The sequence below is a fragment of the Vulpes vulpes genome, chromosome 10 (genome assembly GCF_048418805.1).
Source record: "Vulpes vulpes isolate BD-2025 chromosome 10, VulVul3, whole genome shotgun sequence".
NCBI classification, from domain to species: domain Eukaryota; kingdom Metazoa; phylum Chordata; class Mammalia; order Carnivora; family Canidae; genus Vulpes; species Vulpes vulpes.
The window spans coordinates 88,857,156-88,885,054 of record NC_132789.1 but is presented as its reverse complement, the minus strand read 5'-3'; the positions used below and the strand labels follow the sequence as shown (position 1 = coordinate 88,885,054).

The following is a 27,899-nucleotide window of genomic DNA, read 5'->3' as shown; positions in this document are numbered from 1 at the left end:
TTATAAAAATAAAAGTAATACCAAAAACTCCCAAGAATTATCTAAATGATGACAAATCTCTCAGACATTACATTACAGGTAAATTAGTTTTGCTTGTCTTCCCACTGGGATGTAAGCTCTAGGAACATGGAAACAGTGTGTGCCCATAGCACTGGTTCAATAAGACTGTTGAATGAGGGAGAGCCTCAGGTACTACTGCGACCCACACAAAGATCTAAGCAATGTTCTTTATTCACTAATCAGAAAGTAAAGGGTAGGTAGGTAAGGTGGCGAAGTTCATCATACATTGGTTCAAGAGTTTTCTCAATTTCAAACATTATCCATAGTTACCAGGAAATAAGTCAAAAGGGAAAAATGATCAAACCTATATGCTATTAATGAAATGCATATTGAAAGAACATTATGATATTACACTTGACCCTGGAACAACACAGGCTGAACTACAGAGGTCCACTTACAGGCCACATTTTTTCGATAAATAGAGTACAGTACTGTAAACAGACTTTCTCTTCCTTATGATTTTCTTAATAACCTTTTCTCTAGCTTACTTTATTGTAAGAATACAGTATGTAATACCTACAACACAAAATACATGTTTCGATAATACGAGGTCCACTTACAGGCCATATTTTTTCGATAAATAGAGTACAGTACTGTAAACAGACTTTCTCTTCCTTATGATTTTCTTAATAACCTTTTCTCTAGCTTACTTTATTGTAAGAATACAGTATGTAATACCTACAACACAAAATACATGTTAATCAACTTTTTACATTATCTGTAGGCCTTCTGGTTAAGTTTCCGGGGAGTCAAAAGTTACACACAGATTTTGAACTGCAGAGCGAGTGGGCACCCACAATCCCTGCACTGTTCACGGGTTGACTGGATACACATTCTAAAATATCAAAAACATTTCTTTCCACTAAGCCACACTCAGGAAAGATTGGAAGCTGAGAGAGGAGAAGATAGTAAGGCATTTCTGAGAAAATATCATTACTGGTGACCACAGAGGTTCTGTCTTCCTGAGAAGCAACCTAGTAAGATTTAACAAGCTCTATAAAATGGTTCATACTCTTTAACTACAGAATCTCCCTTTACAAAATATACCCCAAGGAAATAGGTAATCCAAAAAGGAAATAAAGAAACTTATAAAACATGTACATGGCCTAACGGTAATAATAATGAAAAACTGGAAAGTTTTCAAATGATCAAATATGAGATTAAGCTAACTATGAGAAAGCAACACCATAGACTATACAGCCTTTCAGAAGAAGTACATGGATTCCACTGACACTTTACATATATATTTTTAATTTCTCTATATATCAGGATTTTTTTCTAAAGGCAGAAAAGAGTAAAATCTCAATTCTGAAAGCTAATGAGCTTAACATCTCTAATAATCCTATATAAAAAAGGCTGCAAAACATAAATTTAGAGGACTACAAAGTTTGGTGTTTATCAGAATTCAAAATAAATCTATTAAAATTACCTGCGTTTGTGAAAGCTGAATGCTCTGGACCTGTGGAAGCAGAAAATAAGCATTTGGTAGCTGCTTTGCAGACCCTTCAGTAGAGATTCTTCGAGTGCCAATTCCAGATACCTTCAGGAAAAAAAAAAAAGTTAATCATTCCCCGATTCATTTTGAAACATATTTCCCATAATGTTAAAACACCTTTCCAAAGGAATCTGTATTCACCACCTTGGCCTTTAAGATTCTATTAATCCAATTATTATATATCTTTGTCTACAAAAGAAAGCAACAAAAGCTGCTATATTTAAGTTGAATATTCCTCACTATTGCTAATCTTTTCAGATATAAACAACTTTCCCCCATAAGGGACCAAGTTTTTAATGGAAACCAGTAAGAAATAACCACAGAAATGATAGATCTTGGCTTGATGCCACATCCTATTTAAGATGTCACAGATACCACTTAAGAATTCCTAACTACTTTTTGTGAACAACAAAAAGATTCTTCACACTCCATCCCTGGTGCCTTGATATGAATAGTGAGCTCCTTGAGAACTGGCTGCCAAGCATGCAATCCATGTCCCCTGATCAAAAATATTCCCAAGCCCAGGAGGGAAGGGGGCAAAAATCACTAGGAACCGCTTTTATACCTCCTCCCCCTGGCCTGTTCATGAGGTCAGGGCAGAGAGTTCTGAAAGCCCGTTCTCTTTTATAATAGAAACATAATATGGTAGGCTTCTTTGTTTTGTTCTAATGCCCTTCAAAGATCCATAGTGAGAGTCACAGTTCTGTGCTCTGAGAAGACAGCCAACTGTGTATGGCATGGGAGGCAGAAGAAGGGGGGAAAGCTGGCGAGTTTATCACTAACAATCACTAACATCACTAACAATCTTATATTCTAATGACATAAACCAGGGGGCAGCATTTCCAAAAGTCTTTTATAAAATATCCAAACCCCTCTATTAAATCGACAAATCAAGGGACCAGAGGGAAAGGTTACTTACATGATAGGGAAGGATTCCATATGAGGAGGTATTAATAAATAAAGAACTTTCAATGCTTCCTTCTTCAGTAGGTAAGAAGATAATTCTGAAGGATGTTTTCCCCATTGCTGGAATCACCTGAAAGGAAGAACCAAAATGGTCATTTGGAATGGACCTCTTAAAAAAAAAAAAAGTCAGAGACTTACTTTTTGACTATTTCCACTGCTAGATGTCTGTATATCCTGTATCCTTGATTCAGAAGTATCACAAATCCCTGAGAATCATCAAATGGATCAAAATCCAACAATCTAAGAGGATGTACCAAAGAATATGCCACAGACTTATGGCAGGATAGCTGACAAGTCTTTTCACTTCCGATTGAGAATCCTGCGCCCTCGTGTTCTTCCTTTTCCCTCCTCCTCCGCACCCACATGGTCAATGGCCTTTACCAAACACACAGTTCTAACCATACTTAAGTAAAAGGAGCCTCCAATGTACTAACCTGTCAATACCTAATGCAAGTCAGGAGCTGTGTTAATCTGGACAGACTACCATAAAATACTGGACTCCCTCTTGCACCAACTCCTTGGTTCCATATTTAAAAGGGAAAAAGTCGGGAATCCCTGGGTGGCTCAGCGGTTTAGCGCCTGCCTTTGGCCAGGGTGTGATGCTGGAGTCCCGGGATCGAGTCCCACAGTGGGCTCCCTGCACGGGGCCTGCTTCTCCCTCTGCCTGTGTCTCTGCCTCTCTCTCTGTCTCTCATGAATAAATGGATAAAATCTTTAAAAAAAAAAAAAAAAAAAAGCTGTTGTCCTTTAAAATTCTTTTAAATAAATAAATAAATAAATAAATAAATAAATAAATAAGGAAAAGTGCATCAGGTAGATATAAGTAAGCTAAATAAACAAGAAAAACCCACTAGTAACTGGGATCTTCATTAAAAGTTAAAGACCAGTGAAATCTAAACTACCAGAAGACCAGGATTTGGAGCTCTCTGCTATGGTGCAAATTAGCTTTATAAGGAGCCATTCACTACCTCCCATTCCTACATTTAGAAAGGATTCCTATTCTAGTAGGTTTGCCCGGCAAAGAGATCATGACTATAAACCTTGTACTAATTACTAAATGGTTCTGCATTTGTAGTCATTTCAAGACACATAATACTAAGTTTCTTTAACCATGAAAAAGTCCCGTTAGATATACAAGATTATACCTTGTTTAGATTCTAAACTTTTTTTTCCATGTAGATAGCAAGACCCACCAAAATTACGGACAACTGAAAAAATAAATGCTAAAGCAAACACACAGAAGGAAAAGAGTTTGGGTAGCAGAAAAAGGGGAGACAGGGAGCAGAGGGTAAAAACTTCAGGCCAAAGAAAGCAAGAAAACCTGGCAGCCTGCCACAGCATAGTTTCCAAGAGTACATCAACACTTACCCTGCAATGAACAGGAGGCACATGAAAATGTCTAGCAGCTGTAAACACTGAATTCACCACGACCTCACTATCCCTACTAGGGTTGTAAGCATAGAGAATCTTTGCTGCAGGGTGACCCAGGAACCTAGAAGGGGAACAAGGAGAAAAAAAAATCCAATGTATTGTGTGGTCATAAATATAGCTATCCGTCCACTCATCCCTCCACCCATCCCCATATATATATACTTTAAACCCAGAAAGTGGGCAGACCAGGTCGCTCAGCGGTTTAGCCACCAGCTTCAGCCCAGGGCGTGATCCTGGAGGCCCAGGATCCAGTCCCATGTCGGGCTCCCTACATGGAGCCTGCTTCTCCCTCTGCCTCTCTCTTTTTCTGGGTCTCTCATGATTAAATAAATAAAAATCTTTTAAAAAAAATAAATAAATAATAAAATAAAATAAATCCAAAAAGCTGTTGATGTTCATTAAAGTTAAAAGCAACAATGATTAAATCCTGCTATTAATAAAGCATTTAATTCACACATCAAAAACTGTTAAAAGAATTCTTTCTTTTATGAGGCACTTACGCCAACCAATGGTAACACCTCACTGACTTTTGCGTTAGAAGAATTCAACCTGCATAGGCCATTAAATGCTTGCAAATATACAGAGTAGGAACTAAGAACTCGCCTGATGGGGCTCTAATTCAAATGAAAATACGTTTAGATAAAGAAACTGCACTTAGAAAAACCCAGTTTTTTAAAAGTTTCTTCTCTAAGTAGTAAGTTTAAGATTGGGGGAATGGATTTCAACTCACAGAGAGACTATTAAATCTCAGGAAAGGAAAACTTAATTGGTGCTAAAGACCATTCTTCTGAGAAGAAGGTCAGCAACACTTTCTAGCGCTTGCTCTTATCCATTTAAATCATGAGTCTTTTAGAAAATTCTGATGAAATCTTTGGATCTTCCCTCCACAAAGAGACACATACACACAAGCTTTAGACATAATCAAAATATTCGTGCACTAAGGTAAGAATGTCTGCTTTCCAGCAAACACCCTGATGAGGACATTCATGTTGACTCTGCCCTTCCTCCTCTTTCCACCTGCAAGGCTAGCAAAGGAATGTAGCTAACTTCTGACCCACCTACCTGCTAAGTTCTCTAGAATCATTTTCCTCTGATTCCTACCACCTGATACCAAATTCACTCTCACGTCATAAACAGAGAGTCACAAAAATTTCACTGAAGCTGTTTCTCCAGTTTTAAAGCCCTCAGTGGCAGGGACCCAAATATACAGCTCTCCTTAATATGGCCTAGAAGTAAAACTGTATCTAAATTCAGCAAAAATTCATCTCAATTATACTTGTATTTCTCTGATTTTATTCTGAGTTCTCTAATACTAAGAGTTGTGTGTTTTAGGGACAATGAAGTACATACTGTCCTATGTACAATGGGATTTCCAAACTACTGTATCATTGCCATCAAATCCCTCACATTCCTCTTCCAGCTTTTCTTTTCCCTTTTTTTTTTTTTTTAAAGTAGGTTCCATACCCAGCATGGAGTCCAATGTGGAGCTTGAACTCATGACCCTCTAATCAAGACCTAAGCTAATATCAACAGTCTGATGCTTAACCAACTGAGCCACCCAGGCACCCTACCTCCTCCTACTTTCAATCACAAGTATTAACTAAAGGTTTAATACAGCCAATGTGTATTTTTAAAAATAAGCACTAATGTGATCAAAACCTTGATTTTTTTTTTTTTAGCGTTCTTATCTAATATGACTAAAATTTTTTTATACTACCATAAGCATAAAGGGTCACCTCAGAGAGCCCTGTCTTGGGAGTACCAGGCTCACATTTGCCTTTTCCCTCCATTAAGTTAAATAAATAAAGATTTCATAGTTTTAGGTTTTAGGTAAATAATACAACTCAATATGCAAAGTTACTACTACTTATCCTCAAAGCTTTATATCCCACTCATATCATCAGAATATAAGATTTTTAGCTTAAAAAAATACGTATGTTTCCCAAACAAAAACACATTAGAAAATCAGACTTCAAACTGCAATTCTACAGGGTCCAGTGACTGCATCCACCAGAAACCTCACCGGACCTAACACAGACCTAGTTACCACTGTGCTATTTTTATTCTATTTTTTTAATTCTATTTTTAAAAGTGTTATGAGGGTAAGAATTTCCTTCACTAGTGACAACTGGAAGATACTCTATTAATTTAATACTACAAAAGAATGATTAAAATCTCTTATGAATGATTAGCACTTTTTAATCTCAGGACCAGTGGAATATTAACCCTTACAATAAACCCTGAGACATGGACAGAAGGCAGGTGAATAACATGATCCTGATTCTGGATCCCAGAAGAAACCAAAGCTATAAAAAGGGTGGGGTTTGCCCAAGGTCAACTTTGAAATAAACAATAGCAAAAGCTGTACAAGGGCAGTGAAGAAATGAGAGCTCTGCCTGAAGTTTGAATATACTGCCTATAAATTAGAACATTTATTAAAAGTAAGGAAAAATTTGACTGATTTTAGAAGTGTTCTAATTTAGACTACAGTTATCGAGATTTTTAAAAAACTTTAGCAAAAATAATTTATTCCCATAATTATATCCCAGAGCTCACTTATAAAAAAAAAAAATAGCATGGTATGTGCTGGCTTAGAAATCAGACTTATTTAAAAAAAAAATCAGACTTATTCTATTGCTTTTAGTGAAATGCCCTTGGGCAAAATACATTACTGCTCAGCAACAAATTCATGAGCATCTGTAGTTCATGCTCAAGTAGAGAGAGATTTGAAAATGACACACATGAGACTGTCTCTCTCTCTCTCTTAGATAATACCGCCCACCATTATTCCACTATCCTTCCAGGATTGACAGGAGACACAACTGACAAGAGACACGATTGTACTTTGAGAAGTATAAAATACTACATAAACAAAAATGAATCATCTAAAGGTGATTCAAGTCTAAAATGTAGTAACCTTTTCAAATAAAAGATTTTATACATTTGCTTTTCAACCTGCTTCCAGTTATCAGGACCAGAATCTGATACATATAGCCAATGTACCCACTCATCCATGTGCCCTGATTGCAGGATTTTTATCTTACTGAATTGTAAATATATCATAGACAGTCAGTGCCCTATGAACTGGAGTTGTTATCCTGATCTAACTGTAATTACTATTATCCATCTTATTATATTTAGCAATCTGTGACATATATTTTTTCTTTTCCATATTTTTATTTCGTTAGCATACAGTACAATGTTATGCAATATGTATTTTTAAAAGTAGGTCCTGCATTAAAATTCTTTAAAATAAAGACTCTTCACCAAAGTAAAGTGATCTCTCAGAATCTCAAACCAGTGAGGTTTGATCATAAATGCAGCTTCGAACGTTTCTTTACCTAAGAATAAAAATGTACAAATTCAAACACAAAAAAGCAGACACCTAGAATCTTGTAAAGTCAGCAAGAGCCCTTCCCACTTTTCTCTCTTCTTCCTTTTACAAGAATCTCCTTTAAAAGCTCAACAAGGTACTTTAAATTTAAAATTCCTTCTCCTTCCCTGCAGCTCTAATCTTTTGCTGATCAGAAGGAGAGGGAAAGAAGGAAATCCAGATGAATAAAGGAGAGCACACCAGGAGCCCACCACTAACTCACCCCAGATGCTCTCCTAGCACCAAGCCTACTTCATTCACCTAACTTTTCCTGTAACTCAAAAAAGTTCTTTGTAACACTGCAGTGATGTTCCAGGCTGCTGAAATAAGCAGAGCTTTGACATCTGAAATACTTTTACTTCCATACTCAAATCTCTACAAATGTGAAACTGTATCTCTTCAGTGCTGAGATATTCTGCATCCAGGGAGTTTAACACCTGAAGTTTCAAACTTCAACCACTTTAAGTGTCACAGCCAAAAAGAGCCTTTAAATTCTCCCCTTCTGCACAGCATCACCCTTCTCTTAACTTCTCCCAGTTCCCAGATTCGTCCCTCAACCAACACTCAGATCACATCCTAAGAGTTCTGAACACGATGTAAGTAATTACAGCTTCTATGCTGTTTTCCCCTCTTAACTCATTTCCAAAGTCTTAATTGTAGCAACTAACAGTTGTACAGTGCAATTCTGAATCTCAAAGCATAGCAAGCAGTAAAAACAAGCCAATGAATCTAATGAAAAGAATTCAGAAACCATAAATATTTAGTGTTTTTCATTATAAAATAACCTGATTTGTTATAGAAAAACAGGGACTTAATACTGACTTCTTATTAAATTCCAATCACTATAAAATATTATAAAGTATATTTATTAAAAATTGGTGAAATAGCTAACATAACCTTACACTCTCCTTTTCACAAAAATATTCCTTTTAACAAGTCCTAGGATCAATATACCTCATATTACTAATATACCTAAAAGGTATTTAACATTTTATATATAGATATGTGTTATATATAAATATATTTTATATACATTAATATATTTTAAATATATGATATCTTGAAAGCAAAAAATGCAAATAAAGTTACTAAAAATTATAAAGAAAAGATACTTACTGAATCCCGAAATCCAGAACTGATGGCTGAAAATGTAAGCCCTTTCCACTAAATAGTTTGTCTGAGAAGCTAAAAAAGAAAAGAAAAGACAAATTATTTTTTGTTTTGTTTTGAAGTTTGAATGCTGAGTTAAAGTATATTCTTAGGCCAATGGCTCTTACAAGCTATCATTTTACCCCCTAGATGAGTCTGAACTAGATTTTAAATTAAAAAAAATTGAATTACTGGAAGTCTAATATAATTCTACAGCTGCAAAAATTCAAGATACTTTTAGATTATGGTTAGTATAATTCATATCAAATGTACAGATTCTGTAAGCATTCAACAAATATGTGCTCGCTTCGGCAGCACATATACTAAAAAAACAAATATGGGGATGCATTTAAGTTTTAATAGGCTTCATTTCTAGATGCATTCAAATAACATGACTATTTTCATAAACTTCAAATCAAGACATACATGTAAGGTGAGTGGAGTGAGGGGTTTGGAGGGAAGGAGATTTGGCCTCTAAATTAGCTAGACTATTTATGATGGGGAGGGGAACACAGCCAGGGTTGCCCCTAAAGGCTGAACCCATCATCAAATCTGTATTTTTAAGAATAACCATCACATAAAAACCCACAAGGCAGGTCATACTTTCCACAAATGTTAATCATTACAATGATTTTTCTTCAGAGTCAAGACAAATTAACATACCAAAAAACATATTAAAAAAATAGAAGAAAAAATGTACATGTATAACATACATAAACATACTTAAAGACATAAAATACAGAATGTGTGTATGTATATATAAGTGTGGTATATTATGTACACCAAGAAACTATCAATGATCATATGACATTTTTTTTTAATATTTATTTATTTGAGAGAGAGCTCTTGTATCTTGGGGGCAGGGCTTGGGGGGGGAGGGATAGAAAGAATCTCAAGCAGACTCCCCACTGAGCACAGAGTCCAACTCAGGACGTGATCTCACAACCCTGAGATCATGACCTGGGTCAAAAACAAGAGTCAAACGCTAAACCAACTTAACCACCCAGGGGCCCCGGTCATGTGACATTTTAAAAGCCATGTAATCCAAAATATTTAACTGAAAAGCCCCTAAATGTAACATGTGTAGCTGTTTTCAAGGATTCCAGCAAGCTTTCCAAAATACAATCATTCCATTGTCTCCCACCACCTAGCACTCCACCAAACATGGTCCCCAGACTGGTTCAGGAGTAGACGTCTGAGTTTCTGAGCTGCTGGCCAATAGAAGCTTTGTGACCTTCAGCAAGCCCATCTCCCATTTTTCTTGAAGTCACAAACAATACACAGACCAGAGAACCCCTTCTAAAATCCTAATCTGATAGGAAGAATCCTGGCTGCAATCTTTCCTTCCACCCTCCACTTCTCTGCCTCTAACTAAATCAAGGTGACAGCTCAGTCTCCATCTGCCCAGCCTCTGCCACTTCTCCACTTGCATTGAACTTGAGCAGAGAAGAGGTATGCTGTTTACTGGTCTCCCTCCAACCTCAAAAGGCCAGGACTAACTCCAAGACTTGTGTACAAAAAGGTCACCAACACACCTAGTTGCCTCCAGAAATGTTCTGAAGAACCCCAGAGGTGATGGATGTCATGCACCATAGCCACTCACTCCAGATTGAGCTGGCCAGGGCTCAGCATTCCAGAAGAAAAAGAAAACAGGCAATTTCACATGCCAAAAATTATGTTAGAAAAGTCAGGCTACTATATAAGTAATAAGTAAAATAATTAAAGATAGTCTCTTCCTGTCTTGTACACCCAAAAGTGGATTTATCATTAGATTTCACATCTAATTTCTGAATGAAGGCAAGGTTTTAAGTATTTAAGTAATTCACTCAAGATCACATAGCTACTAAGAGTCAGAGCCAGAATTCCAATGCAGATCTGCTGAGGTCAGAAACATGAAGCTGGTATGGAGTTCAGGCCTACCCAAGTTCACAGGAACCTACCCAAGGAACCCAGGCAGTCTAGCGGCTGGGTGAGAGTTTGGGCTTCAGAGCGCAACAAACTCGGATTCCAGGCCCAAGGCCACCACTCTGTAGTCCTGAGTGGGTCAATCACTTAACTTCTCAAAAGTCTCAGCCTTACTATCTTAAAATGAAGATGACAACAGATATCTACCACATAGTTATCCTGAGGTTAAAATGAGATAATAATGCCTTTGCTTCGTGCCTGGCACAGAGTTAAGTGCAATAAATATTAGATCATGTTACTAAGAGGAAGACTGTCATCTAACAAGAAAAGTAATGAGAACAGATGGAGAAGCCAATTGAGTTTGAGTCAGAGCTGACTTGGGGATTTAAAAGTCCCAAACGGGCAGCAGTACTTATCTCTGAATAGAACAAATGAAATCTAAACCAGGGCCATCTCATATCATAACAGAGATTTCTAAATCCCACAATCAGGAAGTTTTACACACCTAACAAAAATCAGATATGTAAGGTCCAACCTAAAGTAATAAACTAGACATAACCAGAATTTCTTTAACTTCAAAGAAAACTCTATTTCAATCTCATTATGGAGAAGTAAACCATGTCAATATTTCTGCCTAAAAGTCATAGAACAGATTCATTTTTCTCTTTGGTCAGTTTCGGCTCACTTGACTTTACAATTTTGGAAAGGAGACCAAGTTACACGGAGATTTAACATCACTAAGTTAAAAAGTTGGTTCTCAAAGACAAAACAATTTATTTTTTATTTATTTTATTTATTTAAAGATTTTTTTATTTATTCATGAGAGAGAGAGAGAGAGAGGCAGAGACACAGGGAGAGGTAGAAGCAGGCTCCATGCAGGGAGCCCGATGTGGGACTCGAACCTGGGACTCCAGGATCATGCCTTGGGCTGAAGGCAGGCACTAAACCACTGAGCCACCCAGGGATCCCCGACAAAACCATTTAGATGTAGGTACGGTCTTGGACAGTACTCACACACATGCACATGCCCTCAAATATTTGTTAAAGACTGAAGGGGGGAAAAAGCAGCAAACTGCCAAAATTTAGCCAACCATGGACATCAACAACCATCCTCAAATGTCAGCGGTAGCTAAGAAATTATACTGTGTTTAAAGACGCCAAAGTTTTCACTTCCAAATCGATGACATCAAAGTAACTTAAGCTTTACAAGCTACAGCAATAAAAGACAAAGTTCCTTCCCTTTTCTCCTTTACTCAAAAGTCAGCATTAACCTTTTTGCACGTGTGCTCTTAATAATGCGGATGTTTCTTTTATGTCCCAGTTCACCTGCCTCCTTCCCTCTAAAGAGTCCCCTCATCTGGCATAAAATAAACTCAGGCATCTTGTAAACACAAATGCTAAATTCATGCCACATCTCTCCAATGTTTTACTCCTCCCTCACCAGTTAAGATAATTCTAAGGAAAAGCCCTATATGAGAAGAGAAAAATAAAAAAGGAGCACAGGGAGAAGAAATAGAGGTGACAGTAATCTGAGGTGAAGGGGCTCTTTATATGGACCCCGTCCCACACTCTCTCGTAGCCCTTCTGAAGACACCGGCCTTCCACAAAGAGCTGACTCTTCCCTCAGCGTTGGGACATGTGGACGAGGCATTCTACACACGCTATTTGGTAAGAGTATCACTGCCTGAGATTATCTGACTTCTCCTCTTTTGTCTTCTTCTCTTTTTTCAGAAATTTCAGGTAACTTTTTTTTTCTCTATATGTAAGACAAAGAAACAGTTCCAAAAAGAGTGGGTAGTACAAGAGAAAAGAAATTTCTCTGGAAATGAGAAGAGCTTGGTTCAGGTCCCAGGTATGATATGTGTGCCCATGTGACACCAGGCTTCAGTTTCCTCCTTGGCAAACTGAAGGGGCTGGACTGGACTGCGTGGCCCCGAGATCCCAAGAGGAGCGTTCAGATGCCCAGACTCCGTGTTCCTAGGAAAAGGAAATCTATCTGCCAATATTAGACACACCCATTAAAAAATTTCAGTCCGGTGACTTCGATATGGAAATGAATTAACTGTAACAAACTGTTCTGGCCATTCAGAAATGTTATCTGACCAAATCATCCCAAGCACAGTGCTCCACCTCTCTGGAAAGGAGCAATGGGGTCTAGGAACTGCAGACCCAGGCTCAACAGCTCTTGACAATTCAGGAAGAAGCTGCTGCACCAGGGCAGGTGGCTAGCTCTAGGAAGAGTCTCCCCATCAAGGTTACAATCCAGGAAGCATCTCAACTCACAAAACTCAAAGATCAGGAAAGTTCAAAGAAAGGAACAGACATGTCTGGAAGACTCAGGAAAGGCTTGGGGCCGGGGGTGGGAGGAGACAGGGGCCTCAAAGAACAGTTAACTCAAATGGAAACTGAGCTAAGGGCAAGAGGGAAGACACAAAGGCTAAGGAAAGCACAGGCCACGTCTGGAGAACCCCATCCAAGCAAGGAGAACTCTTCAGAAAGTTGGGCTGGGCTGGCGGCACTGAGCAGGGGAGTGCGGAGCACACAGCAAGGGAGGTGGGCATGAACAGTGAGGACAGGAGGGTAGCCGACAACGAGGCCTTACTGGAAGATGAGAACACTGGGACGGTCCATGAGCCAGACACCCACCACAACACACCGTGACATGAGTCTCACGTGCCATGGGTCTGTGCTGGGCCTTCCCCCTAAAGGAACCTAAAGGTTGAACCAGTTTGTGGAGAAGATGGCCTGCAGGGGCTATCTGTAGTCCCTTCTGAACAGGTAACCCTCGACCCTCCCTTCACACTCTGACAGTCATTTGACAGTGACTCCTATAGGGAGGATGGAACTGCCCGGTTTTCCATATTCCTCAGCGGACTGGTTTCCATCCGCCTCAGAGCCCCAGCATCTATGGTTCGCTGCCTTTAACATGCAAACTCTTCTAATACCTCGAGAGAGCAGCCATGACCAGGCTTCCACCACCCGATGAGGACAAGGACAAGAGGACCGGCTTCCCACACATTTCACAAACCCTCTCTGCCTCAGAAAGGTAACAAGAGACTGGAGCAAAACAACACTATTGTCTAGACTCTGAAGTCTTCACGGAAAGACATGCTGTGCTACTGAGCTACTTGCTGGGCCTGCCTATGACAGTCGACATCACCATCTGAGCACTACAAGTTGCTTTTGTTCGGCTCTTACTTCTAACTTAAAAAATACTTCACCCAGAAGTTAATGGCGGGAAGATAGGATGGACACAAGCAAGTCTACTCAAGTTAGAGCTGCCAATCTTCCTGGCATAGTACTACTGGCAAAGAACCACTTAACAATGAAAGCAGGAGGCAGCCCGGGTGGCTCAGCGATTTAGCGCCGACTTCAGCCCAGGGCCTGATCCTGGAGACCTGGGATCGAGTCCCGCGTCAGGCTCCCTGTGTGGAGCTTGCTTCTCCCTCTACCTGTGTCTCTGCCTCTCTGTGTGTGTCTCTCATGAATAAAATCTTTAAAAAAAAATAATTAAAAAAAAAAAACAATGAAAGCAGGAACCAGTATTTTTCTCCCATTGAATCCCCAAGGGGGGTGGGGGAAATCATTTGGTTGGACATGATTTTTCTAGCTTCTTCTATCTAGTACAGGAGCCTCAGACTTCAAGGTCAAAGCGAAAAGGAAAATCCTGGGAGCAGTACTACCAGTCTGTCAGAGGTGCTCTCACTGATAATGAGATATGTAACGTTTTAAACCAGCCCTGCACACTGCTGGCCAGGCCTGCCCAAGGCCAGAGCGGATGTCCGACATGCCGATCTGTCCCACGAGTTGTGAAGGGACAGATCTGTCCCCATTCATAGCACCCGCGGATGAGGTGTTGCTTCTCTCAAAGACTAATGCCCAAGAGCCCCTTTCTGGATAGAACCTGAGCTGATTCTAGGCTCTTACCCATCCTACCCTCTCCAGGATTCTCAGCATCCCCTCCTGTGCTTTCTCCTCCACTTATAGACATGAGAGACTCAAGCTCCTGTCACTTGAGAACACTCTTTGACCTTCATCCTTCCAACTGTGAGTGAAAGTGACAATGACAACAACTACACTTATTGAGCACTGACAGTGTACTAGATGCTGTGTGCAGCACTATCCCATATAATCCTAAGAACCTTGTGTGGATACCATTGTTATCCCATTTCCACACCCAAAGAAACCAATGTTTTGAGGGTTTAACAGGAACAAGCCCCTATGCTACACTGCCTCCCATCCATGCCTCTGATGTCCTGCCCCCTCACTCTACCAAAAATGCTTTTCTGAGGTCACTGGTGAGGACAAGCTGGGAAGGCAAGTGCTGAGGTTACTCAATCTCCCCACTGGCTCCTCTCCTGAAGTGCCCCTCCTTGGTTTCTAGGAAATCTTGCCCAGTCTCCCTCCTCCCTCTGTGCTGTTCCTTCTCATCTCCGTGCCAAGCTCCTCTCTCCCACTCTACTGACCCCTCAGCTCTCTCTAAAGTCTCACTATGGCCAGTTACACTTACTCCCTAGTTTCAACTGTCACCTACTGGGGGATGCTTCCTATCTGGACATCTGTTATTTCTTTGCCCAGCATGCAAATCTCCTTACTTCAACCACAGACTTCCCACCACTACCCTTCCTGGATTCTGGAAGGGCCAGTTACTAATTTTTCTAAGCCCTGCTTATAGCCAGGATGCTGGCATGTGACCCAGACTTGGCCAGATTCACCTGCCTGAAGCAGAGCATCAAGAGCTGGTGCCATGAGGAAGGAAAGAAAGTGAGAATGGTTCTGGTGGCAACCACGGCAGTCAGGCAGTGGGATACACGTCAAGGACAGAAGTGTTCCATCTGCTTCCACTGCACAATTCTAGCTGTGGTTCTATCCTGCTAAGTCCCCTCTTCTTTCTTTGTTTTCTGAGCCTGGTTCTTCAGTCTTCCTAGAGATTCTGAGAGCTGCCCAACATCTTTTCAATACATTTCTTTTCTGCTTAAATCAGCCAGAGCTGGCTTCTGTGGTTTGACTGATTCATTTCCCAGGACTGTGTCTCTGTGGCCTGGACCACTCTGCTGAGCTCCTGACTCGGGTTTCCAAATGTACCAGACGCCATCCCACAGATGGCCTACAGGCACATCCAAATGGAATCCATGGTGGAATTCAACATCTCTCTCAGACTCCCCATTGGATCACCAGCACTGGACACTAGGCCCCCTCATGCATGGTTTTGCTTGCTGTGGTTTCAGTTACCTGCCATCAACCACGGTCCAGAAGCAGGTAATTATTCTTCTGATATACGCTTAGAAGGTCAATACTAGCCTAATGCTAGGTCAAAAAGCCTATGCCATTTACCTCACTTCATTTCATTAGGTAGACATTTCACATCTCTCATCATCACAAGAAGGGTGAATGCAGTACAATAAGTATTTTGAAAGAGATCACATTCATATAAATTTTATTATAGTACATTGTCATAATTGTTCTATTTTATTATTGTTGTTATTAACCTGCTACTGTGCCTAATTCATAAATTCAACTTTATCATAGGAATGCACGATTACAGAAAAAAAACAGCACAGCTGATCCTTGAACAACACAGGTTTGAACTGCATGGGTCCACTTATACATGGATTTTTTTCAATAAACACAGTACTGTAAGTGAATTTTCTTGCTTATGGCTTTCTTAACATTTTTTCCCTCTAGCTTACTTCCTGGTAAGAATACAGTATAGAATACTGTGGAATACAACATACAAAATGTATTAACTGTTTATGTCATTAGTAGGGCTTCCAGTCAATAGTAGGCTATTTGTAGTTAAGTTTTGGGGGAGCCAAAGTTATATGTGGACTTTCAACTGCATAAGGAGTGAGTGCCCCAGCCCCATGCTGTTCAAGGGTCAACTGTATAGACAGGGCCCAATACTATCTACAGTGTTCAGGCATTCACTGGGGTTCTTGGAATTTATCCTCAGAGGAGACGGACTACCGTATGCCTATCTTGGTGAATTATGGCCTCCTACCCGCCCAACCTGGAGACTTGTAGAGCTTCTGACTCCTGTACTTAATTCCCCATGCAATGGATGCTGAAATGACACATTCACACCATTCAAATCTGTCCTCTCCTTCTAGTGGCACTAACAGGACCTTATATTCAAAAGGCATTTGCAATATTGTGATTTCTCAGTATTTATTTCTCATATATATTTGGTCTTTATCCACAATTCATGGCTCACAGCTCCCAGAACTCTTAGAATTTCCGGCGTTAAGGGTGATAAAGGAGTCCTTTGTTATGTTAATGAATGGTGGACCTCAATCAAGGTGAGGGGCTGTTGCCAGGGGAACCAACCTTGTGATTAGAGACTTAGAATTTTCAGTCACCACCACCCACCCCCCAAACTCCTCTGGGCAGGGAGAGGGGTGGGGCTGTAGGTTGATTCAGCCAATGGCCAATGACTTAGTCTATCCTTACTATGTACGAAAGCCTCCACAAAAACCCAAAGAGATTGGTTGCTAGGGCTTCCTAAACAGGTATAGGTGGTGGAGGGGCAGAAAGAGTGGTAGTCTGGAGAGAGCATGGAAGCTCAGAACCCTTTCCCCGGACCTCACCCAATGTATCTCTTCATTTGGCTGTTGATTCATACACATCTTTTATCATATCCTTCAATAAACTGGTGAACCTAAGTGTTTCCCTGATTTCTGACAGCTGCTCTAGCAAATTAATTGAACCTAAGGAGAAGGTCAATAGAATGGCCAATCTGTACCTGTCAGTCAGAAGCACAGGTTAACAGTCTGGAACTTGTGACTGGCATCTGAAGTGGAGGGCCAAGTGGAGGGGGCAGTCTTGTAGACCTGACCCCTTAATCTGTGCAATCTCTGAGTATGCAGTGTCAGAACTGAGTTGAATTCTTGGACATCCTGCTGGTGTCCTAGAATTGTTTGGTGTTTTATGTAGAGGAGCCCCCACACACATTGAAATTGGGTCTGGGAACCCAAAAAGAACATGACATTTGCATTCCAAAGAATTTTAAAAATGTATTATTACATTTACATGTTTATTCATACCACAGTCCACATGCCATAAAGAATTCCTTACTTAAGTCATTAAATTTGCAAAAACATATAAAAGAAAAGGCAAAATAAATAAGTGAAAGAAAAGAAAAGGCCAGTAATTAAGCCCATGTTTCTTAACTCCTGTTCCAACTTATGCCTTAGCGCAATGTTTAGCTTTTCATCTATGGTTTAAAGATTTAACATCTTTTTTCTAGATTCTACGATAAGTTGAAATAATTAAATGTGATTTTTAAATCAGAATATAAAATGCATTTTGCTCAACCTTTCAGCTCTAGGACAACAAGTTAGGATGAAAAAGGAAGTCTCCAAACAGCAATGGAGTTGGCCAGATGCTACACATCAGAAGCAGAAGCTGAGGCAAATTCACATGAACACTAAGCGAATGTGGAGATTAGGGATGAAGGACTTGCCCTTCTCAATCACAGGTAGACAGTGCAAGTTCCTGCAATATACCGTGGCTATTTCTAGAAAACCAACTTTGAGCTCCCAGAAGTGTCCATGTAACTTTAGATACTAGTTCTCTGAACATGAACCAGCTATTTTTTTAAAGCTCATCTATAACCCTCTAAGCAACTGGGTAGGTATACTTATGCACATTATAAAAGCAGCAATGCCAAATCACACTGCCATGAATTTCTTCAGCCGTCCTGAATTAAGATATTACAACAGTCAAGGCTGTTGGACCCAAGCCTCCAGAGATGAATAAAAAGGCTTACAATCTTGCATATAATACAAAGAGGAGCATAGTCCATAGGAGGGGGAAAATGATGTAGAGCAGGTTAGGAAAAGGGTTCTGGAAGAGGTGGCATGGGGTGGGGCTTGGAAGGCTGGATGTGCTGTCTTCAAGTGAAAATGGAAGAGGCATTCCAGACAAGGGGAGAAACAAATGAAGGACACAGACTATAGAAAAGCAAATAAGGTAAAAACTGACATACATAAGGTAATTTCTTAGAGTTTCTTGGTAGGATGAAAGAATAATCCTGTATCACTTCACATCCCAGAACAACATTTTAATTCAAACACGATGAACTGATCTTTTTAATTTTTTAAATTAAAAAAAAGTTTTTATTTATTTAAGGGATCTCTACATGCAACATGGGGCTCGAACTTATGACCCAAAGATCAAGAATTGGATGCTCTACCAACTGAGCCAGCCAGGTGTCCCAATTTTTTAAAAACCCAATGTGAGTGATATATCAAAATGATCTTCAGCCAATTACAAAGATTATTAGCGATACTGTCGGAAAACTCTCAAGAAAAATTTCTATACTTAAAAACTGTTCCTTGAACAGCCAGCCTTGTGGCCTTCTTGGCCAGAGCAAGCGAAGAACCTCCAGTGTTAGCTTCCTGGGAAGAGTACGGTGATTGTTAGTCCTGTACAATACTAACTCGTGTGTCCTGGCATTCCTGTTCCTTACAATACCTGGACGACATGTCATTATGCAACAAGATCAAGTCTTCTTTAAAAACAAAACAAAAAACTACCCTCTGAATATTAAAAAAAAATTTAGAGGATTTTTTGGACTGTCAAGCTGTCCACTAAGCACACTAGGCATACACCACACACTTGCCTACAGAGCATAACTTACTACTGCCAAGCTCACTTCTTGTATGATATAATCCCACTGTCAGAATACCTTAAAAGCTGATTTTTCTCATGTGAAATCCAAGTAATACTGACACTGGAGAAACTAGACTAGAATGTTCCCAGAAAGACAAGTACTCCTTAATACAAATCAGAGGGGCTGAGTTATTTTTTTCCCTAGGGATTGGGGTGGGGAGTGGGGGTAGCTTAAAAATGTGTTATGTCAAAAACAATCTTCCCTTGAGAAATAATGGTAAAGTTTTCATGGTTTCTTTCCCAGGGTTCTGTGTGACAGGGATTGTTCTACAGCCCTTAATATGCCCCCTCTCCCTCTTTCATATATTTTTTTGTCGGGCACCATTCCCAGGCTCCCTTGCAGCTGGGTACAGCTATAGGACCAAGTTCCAACAAATGGGCGCTAAGCTCAAGTATTGTGCAGCAGCTTCCAGGAACCCTCTGGCTCTCTCCTTCATCCCTTCCTCCCACCTGCTGCCATGAACACAAATGTCTCCACTTGCATCCTGAGTACCAGGCCCAGTACCCTAGGGAAGAAAATGTGGTGATATGGAGGGAGCACGGGTCCTTAAGACTTCCTGGAGCCTGAGGATGCAAAAGGTCATACTTGCACAGAAGGGAGAAAATTTTATCTTTCATTTTTATTTTTTTGCTGTATTTTTTACTTTATTTACTTAAAATCAATTAATTAACAGAGTACATTATTAGTTTCAGAGGTAGAGTTTGTGATTCATCAGTTGTATACAACACCCAGTGTTCATTTTATCAAGTGCCTCCTTAATGCCCATCATCCAGTTACTCCACCCCCCCAGCAGCCCTCAGTTTGTTCCCTACAGTTAAGAATCTCTTACCGTTTGTCTCCCTCTCTGTTCTCATCTTGTTTTATTTTTCTTTCCCTTTTCCATGTTCATCTGTTTTGCTTCTTAAATTCCACATGAGTGAAATCATGTGGAATTTGTCTTTTTCATGTATTTGTCTTTTTCTGACCAACTTATTTTGCTTAGCATAAAACCCTCTAGTTCCATCCATATCATTACAAATGGCAAGATTTCATTCTTTTTGATGCCTGAGTAGTAGTCCTGTGTGTGTGTGTGTGTGTGTGTGTGTGTGTGTATGTGTGTGTGTACCACCATCTTCTCTACCATTAATCTATTGATGGACATCTGGGCTCTTTCCATAGTTTGGCTATTGTGGGTGTTGCTGCTATGAACAATGGGATGCACATGCCCCTTTAAATCAGTGCTTGTATCCTCTGGATAAATACCCAGTTGTGCAATTGCTGGGTTGTAGGGTGGCTCTATTTTTAACTTTTTGAGGAATCTCCACATTGTTTTCCAGAGTAACTATATCAGTTTGCATTCCCACCAACAGTGTAAGGGGGTTCCCCTTTCTCCACATCCTTGTCAACATCTGCCATTTCCTGGCTTGTTAATTTTAGTCATTCTGACTGGTGTGAAGTGGTATCTCATTGTGGTCTTGATCTCTAGTTTCCCTGAAGCCGAGTGATGTTGAACATTTTTTTGGGTGTCTGTTTTCCATTTGCATGTCTTCTTTGAAGAAATGTCTATTCATGTTTTCTGCCCATTTCTTGAGTGGATTACTTGGTTTTTTGGGTGTTGAGTTTGGTAAATTCTTCATAGATTTTGGATATATCTTGTTTTAAACCACTGATATCTTGTAACTCTGTTATCTAAAAACCTAATTCTAACTGAAACAGCTTCTCACCCTTTTTCTTTAAAACATTTCTCTCTCTCTCTCTCTCTCTCTTTTTTTAGATTTATTTATTCAGTTGAGAGTGAGAGAGAGCATGAATGGGGGAGACAGGCAGAGGAAGAAGACGTGCTCCTGAGCAGGAAGCCTGATGCAGGGCTCAATCCCAGGACCCTGGAATCACGACCAAAAGCAGACATTTACCCACCTGAGCCACCCAGGCACCCCTCACCCTTCTCAAACACTGGAAAGGGGCCACTGCCAAACAGAACTAATACTATGTAACTTCCCATCCTTCTAACCTCTGCTGACCCTCAGAGAGATGAGCTCCCAGTGGCATCCCCTTCCATGTGGCTCAGAACCATAGCTTCCCAACGAATCAGAAGGCTACATGGTTAAGCAATACAAGTAACCCAAACCTGATGACAAAACAAAGAAAATTTTAAGTAAAGAAAGGATAGCTCCTGGCTGCCTTTCACTGGGAAAAGTCACTGGCTGTGGTAGTAAGCTCATGGCGGCTTTGTTCACAAGCTGTTGTAAACTGAGAAATGCTTGTGTATGAACTGCATTTAGGACTGGGCACACAGAAGCTACCTTCGAGTTTAGGTTCTGCTCCTGACCACACAATGAAGGGACAATTTCATGCAGGGACCTGAGGGACCTCTGTGAGACACTTCGGGAAATCCAAGGTAGGAAGGTATTCCACACTTTTGTGACCACAGCAGAAACATAAGAAGTGCTAGAAGGGACACACAGGTGATGTCCCCACCTGGCCTTGTAGGAGTTAAGTCCTCAAAGGGGCCTTGCCAATATAAGAGCCCAATGCCATTTACACTGCAGTGAAGGTAAGGAATAAAAATTATTCTACTTTTCAAAGGCACTTGAAACACACTCAATTATTGATATGCACTGCCTCCCTCCCCAGGGGATGGATGACAGGAAACCTAGGATGGAAAGCAACTACCTTCCTGCTCCACTCAATGTCCTTCAACACTACGACAAAGTACACAGCTCTTGCAAAACCAGAAGAGGAAGAACGGGTGAAATGGTGTCCGATTTCCTACTCCATCTTGGGAGGAAGGAATCCAAGGGACAAAAAGGTTTTACCAATGAAATAAGTTTACAGCATTCCCAGGGCCTAGAGATGACTGGATCCCAATCAGAAACTAACCCACAAGAGGAGAATTAACTAGAAAGAGAATTAACTAGAAAGAGAAGTGTAAGAGATTGTCTACTGTTCTTGTGACCAGAATTTCAGTTTCTACTACTGTAAAATTAAGGCAGGTAGGTCCACTGTGAAGATTAAATGAAATTTGTATGGAAAGAGCTTGCAAAGCACCCAGCAGAGTGTTTGCCCAGGTTGTAGAGAGAGGAGTGTCAGTTGTAAGGTCAGCAGAAAAGCAAAATAGGAAAGACTGATATTCTGATTTCCACCGACTCCACAGAAATAAATCAGGACAAGGCTAGAAAGTGTCTGTTTTCGAATTTAATTTATTGGGAGGGAGACAGGGAGGAGATGGGGGGGGGGGGGGGTTCAGGCAGGCAGAAGGCCTCCAACTTAATTCAAGGGAGCTGACAGCTCCAGGCTGCACTCCCCTGGAACAGCAGCACAAGTAGCTGGAGCCTCCCTTTCAATCCAGCCCAGGGAATTTAATTGTTCTTAATTATACAGGCGCCACTCATATGCAAATAGTGCATGAAGAGTTTTCTTTTTAAATTGTAATTTTTCTTTCAAACCCCTGAGGCACTGAAGTGTTATTGCTGAAGATGTCACAAGAAAGAGTGGCCCCGTGGTCCCTCAAGCCCAGGGGAGAGGCCCCTCTTCACAGGCCCTCCCTCCCTTTGTCTGGCCCTGCAAGCTTGCTACCCTCCCACTGGTCAGAACTGACCCAGCCTTGCAGCCCCACCTCCGTCTCTAACATCTCCCCGTCTCCTTCCAGCATTCTCCATCCCCAGACAAAGCACAGGAGATGAACCCAGCGCAGACTCCAGGGCCCAGCAGACAAGGGAGGGGAAAGCAAAGATCTGCTGGTGGCAAAGCTGCCTTACTCACTCAATCCTTTTGTCAAGGCACACCACATTGCAAAATAAGTGGAGCTCCCTAACAAAAATTGTGTGGGTTTTTTTTTTTTTAAGATTTTATTTATTTATTCATGAGAGAGACAGAGAGAAAGAGAGAAAGAGAGAGGCAGAGACACAGGCAGAGGGAGAAGCAGGCTCCATGCAGGAACTCTGATGTGTGACTCGATCCCGGGACTCCAGGATCACGCCTTGGGCCGAAGGCCGACGCTCAACTGCTGAGCCACCCAGGCGTCCCAAAATTTTGTTTTGAAAATAATAATAGCACCGTGGAAAAAAAAAAAAAAGCTGCCAACAAGTAAATGAAAGGAAACAAAACTGTCATGTGCACAATGACTACAACTACAGAATACACAGAGGAACAGGAGAAGACAATTACCAAATATTAATGGCAACGTTAGGACGGGTGGGAAGTCAGTAACACCTCCCTCTCCCCAGATTATCCAAAACCGTTAAGCGGTTCTGTGTCTCTGAGAATATTAAAATTTTTCAGTTATGGGCAGCCTGGGTGGCTCAGCGGTTGAGTGTCTGCCTTTGGCTCAGGTCTGGATCCCGGGGTCCAGGGATGGAGTCCCACATCGGACTCCTTACGGGAAGGTCTGCTTCTCCCTCTGCCTATGTCTCCGCCTCTCTGTGTCTCTCATGAATAAATAAATAAAATCTTTAAAAAAATTTTTTTTCAGGCAGCCCGGGTGGCTCAGCAGTTTAGCGCCACCTTCAGCCCAGGGCCTGATCCTGGAGACCTGGGATCGAGTCCCACGTCGGGCTCCCTGCATGGAGCCTGCTTCTCCCTCTGCCTGTGTGTCTGCCATTCTCTCTCTGTGTCTCTCATGAATAAATAAATAAAAATATTTTAAAAAATTTTTTTTCAGTTACATGCTTTTAGAAAACTCAAGAGCAATAGGAAGGCACATTCTTCTTAAATATAACGTCATCATTTTTAAAATCAATTCAAATTTCCACTTTTAGAAGTTATTTAAAAGCTAATGTTTCAATTCCAGAAGACCTGGTTGGTACTTTGCTCTATTTCCCTAACTCACCCATTATACTTTCCAGCCCCCCAGGGGCTCCTCTTCCTCCACCACATCTTCAAGACAGAGACCCCTAAGCTGCCGGCCTTCTCTCTCCCTCCTGCCGGCCCTCGCCGGCTGATGTATAATCTGAGTCCCAACATCACCCCAAACTTACACCTCTGGCCCAGCCCTCTCCCGGGTTGCAGCCCTGGCTGCCCACCCACAGGTCAACTGGAGGTCTGTAGGACATTAAAAAAAAAAGTCTAAAACAAAACTCCTTACCCCAATTTACTCCATCGATAGCCATCTCAGAGCCCAGTTGTTGAAGCCAATAATCTTGGAATCACCTTGAACGGTTCTCTACCTTATACCCCACATCTTGTGAGCTCTGCTTTCAAAGCATATCCAGAACCTCAGGCCCTTACCACCCTCGTCACCACGTTCTGGATGGTCAGAGGACCCTTGTCTCCCCGATGTCTTGGTGACCAGGTGCATGGCCTCAACTGCCCTCCCACCAGTCTAGGCTCCAAATCAGCCTTTATAAATCTAACTCCAATCCTGTCCTGTGCTCGGCTCAGAACCCCCACAAGCCTATTTCAAAGCTCTCACACGAACCCGCTGGGCCCTCCCAGTGATCTCACTGCCTTAGATTCCCGCCCCTCCTATGCACAGGGTCAGCTCTGTGATCATTCCAGGCCTAAGTTCCCACCTTAAAGTACCTTGGTACTAGCCGCTGTCAGAACATTCTCCTCTCACACAGCTTCATGGCAAATACCCTTACCTCCTCCAAATCTGTACAAAATTCCTTCCTTTGAATAAGCCTCCACACCCTAAAGACAGCCCCCAACCCACCCCCAACCCTCATCTCTTCCCTTGACTTAGTTTGCAACTTCCTCCATACCACATACTGTCTTCAAACATCCATGAGTTTCAGTTGTTTATTGTATTTAGGTTTGCTGTCTCATTCCCGTAACCAATTTGATGGCAAGTTCCACCAGGACAGGGATTTTGGTCTGTCTTGTGTGCCAACGTGTCCCAAGTATTTAGAGAACAGTTGCTGAATAGGACTTGTTAAGTAAAAGAAAACCTTTTCAGCTGATGCCATGGATTTAGAAAATCACAATTCAGGCCTCAGAATATCTTTTTAATTATCCAGCATAAAGTCAACCTCACCATAACACAGCAGTACCACAGGATTATATTTTTTAAAAAAAGTTTTCCAAATTTTGATTAAAGCTTTACTGAATCTAATTTTAAGAGAAGAAAGAAAGAAAGAAAGAAAGAAAGAAAGAAAGAAGAAAAGAGAAAAGAAAAGAAAAGAAAAGAAAAGAAAAGAAAAGAAAAGAAAAGAAAAGAAAAGAAAAAAGAAAGGGAGGGAGCAAACTATGTATAGAACATAGATGTCAGGTAAAAACCCATGTCAGGTAAGTTATATTTTTTATTCATCTTAGAAAAAAAAAGTCAGGCCTAGTCACATCAAGAGAATACAAATTAGAGTGACTTACAAAATTACAGAAGCTATAATTGTTAAGAAAATGTCAACACAACAAAGAAATTTTAAAGAACCGAACCTACTAAGGAAAATACGGCAGTGGCTCAGGCACTTAACGTCACAGAGGGGTAAAAGCCAGCACCCCAGGAGACCCATTTTGTTAACCCCTGGCTGTGAAGAATCTTTCAGAAGCAGCATCCGGGGCTGGGGCCTAGGCCTGGTTCAAATCTCAGATGAACCATCTGAATCAGCATCACTAGTTACTACAACATGCCTGAGATGGTTGCTTTGGTCTCACTGCTTAAATGAGAAGATTCATAATCCCAGAATGAAGAAATAAAAACCTACAGTATTTATAAAAAAAACAGTTACACAAAAACCAAGGCAAGCTGAGGTGAGCCCTGGCACCTGACCCTCAGCCTCACTTCCAACAGCTCAGCAGCAGCCCCAGACCAGCACCAGTGGGGAGCCGATGCGTACCCCAGCCCCACACGAGTCCTCTGGCTACCATGGGGGCAAATGTGGTCAACATGGAGATCAACATCGGCGAGATGGAGGGAGAATCCTTAAATCCACTCACTCCTTGAACCCAACAACCCTCCTTCCAGGTTTTAAGAGCTAACAAATTTCTTTTAATGCTTAACCAAATGATTAGAGTCTATCACTTGAAGCTGAAAAGGTCCCAGCTAGTAGTTAGATAAACCCAGTTACTAATATATAATTCATGAGGTTAAGTCCAAAAGTCAGAAAAGCAAGTAACCTTTGGAACATTAAATATATTTTATGACTGTTTATAAAAGCACATACTTTCTGAGAAATAGGATGATTCTGCAGAGGGCCTAAGAAAATCTGCATTCCCACCAAAAAAACAAAAGCAAAAAAAAAAAAAAAGGCAGAAACAATATCTCTTAAAAAGTGCAAACTATGTTTTCTTTATAAAAGAACCAATAGCTTCTTTTAAGAGGGACAGAAATGTTCTAAAATTAGATTGTGGTGATGGCTGCACAGCCCCAGAGATAAACAAAAACACAGTGAACTGTGTACTTTAAATGGGCGAACTGTACGATATATGAATTATGTCTCAATAAAGCTGTTATTTTTTTTTTAAAGAACCTATAGCAACCACGCGGTGCCAGCCTCCTAATTCAATACTTCTGTCAGGATTCAATGCAGCAAAGGAAAGAGGAGGCCACTTCTGCAGATGCATCTTCTCAAACATGCACCCATACAAGCCCTACAAGCTCATTTCCTTTCTGTGCGCAGATGCCTCTTATACATAATGAAAATGCCATATGCAGATGCATTTGATTAGCGCCATCCACATTTCCCATCATTATGCAGCACTTGGTGAGCTGCAGTTAATTCCTGCCTATTATCCAAGTGCAAAATTATTCTGCCCAATTTCAAGCAGTCTGGCAGCTGCAGAGGAAAAGGAGTCTTGCCCGTCAGTGGAGGCCCGTTTGACATATAACCCCCGCTGTTACAAGGCCTCCAATCATCTAGGGCTAATCAATTTCAATCAAGTAGGCACCATCCGACCACAGAACAATGGTGACTTCCTTCTTCATCTGTTAGCATGGACCTTCAAAAAGCCAGCATGAGAGGATGAACGAGAAGGGCAGAAATCAGGACTGGTGTTTCTCTTTTCTTTGGGGGGAGGAGGGCACAATGCGGGGGTGAAGAAATCAAAAGCAGAACGAGTGTTTACACCAAGGCATGTTCTCTCCCCTGCTATCTCCCCAACCCCGTATTCATCTACATGGACACGTGAGCCCTGATCTTTAAACCACCTGGCCTCCAGAGCTCAATGAACTCTAAAAACTACTAAATTATTCTGAATTTGCCAGTTCTCCAAATAATCCCTTGACCTCTCTTCTGAGGAGGCATTTCCGTATTTTAAATAGCTTCCATTGTGATCTTCCTTTAACTATAAACAGAGGTAAGAAAATACACTAACAACATTTTATACAATGAAATGGAAGTATTATACTATAAAATACCATATTGATAACAAGAAAATACTATACTCAGTTAAGTTGTTAACTTTCATTAGAAACAACTCAATTTTTATCCTATATTCAGTAACACTTCAGAAATATATTTCTTTCCTCTAGTTATAACAAAAGAAGGAAATCCTGTACACTCCACTCGAGAAATACTAGCACATTCTGGCAGTAGTCACAGAGCTAATCCCATTAAATTCAAGAAAAGGTTAATCCTCAGCAGTGGAATCTTTCAAAATGTGTAACTCCTAAACATTTCCTCCCTTTAAAAAAAAAAAGGATCATCATGAGGCACCCTGGTGGCTCAATCAGTTGAGCCCCTGACTCTTGGTTTTAGCTCAGGTCATGATCTCAGGGTGGTGAGACCAGCCCTGACATCTCTGCACTCAGCCGGAATCGGCCTGAAGATTCTCTCTTCCTCTGCCCCTCCCCTGCTAGCATGGTGGGCATGCAAGCACACTGTCTCTCAAATAAACAAACCTTTAAAAAAAAAAAAAAAAAGGATTATCATAAGCATAGCTCATAGAGTCAAGAAATGAGTCCACTGGTATTCAATTTACCCATGTCTCAG

The 27,899-nt window shown here is 40.9% G+C and overlaps 1 protein-coding gene across 2 annotated transcripts in view; it reads right to left on the bottom strand.

Moving 5' to 3' along the window:
- Positions 1 to 27,899, bottom strand: part of TMEM131L (transmembrane 131 like) — a 160,426-nt gene that overhangs the window by 71,141 nt on the left and 61,386 nt on the right. For both annotated transcript variants that reach the window (XM_072724884.1, XM_072724885.1), the window contains exons 4-7: positions 8,442 to 8,510; positions 3,890 to 4,013; positions 2,475 to 2,591; positions 1,490 to 1,600 (exon numbers count right to left, since the gene is read on the bottom strand). In XM_072724884.1, coding sequence (XP_072580985.1) covers positions 1,490 to 1,600; positions 2,475 to 2,591; positions 3,890 to 4,013; positions 8,442 to 8,510 — 421 coding nt within the window. The remainder of the gene's footprint in view (positions 1 to 1,489; positions 1,601 to 2,474; positions 2,592 to 3,889; positions 4,014 to 8,441; positions 8,511 to 27,899) is intronic.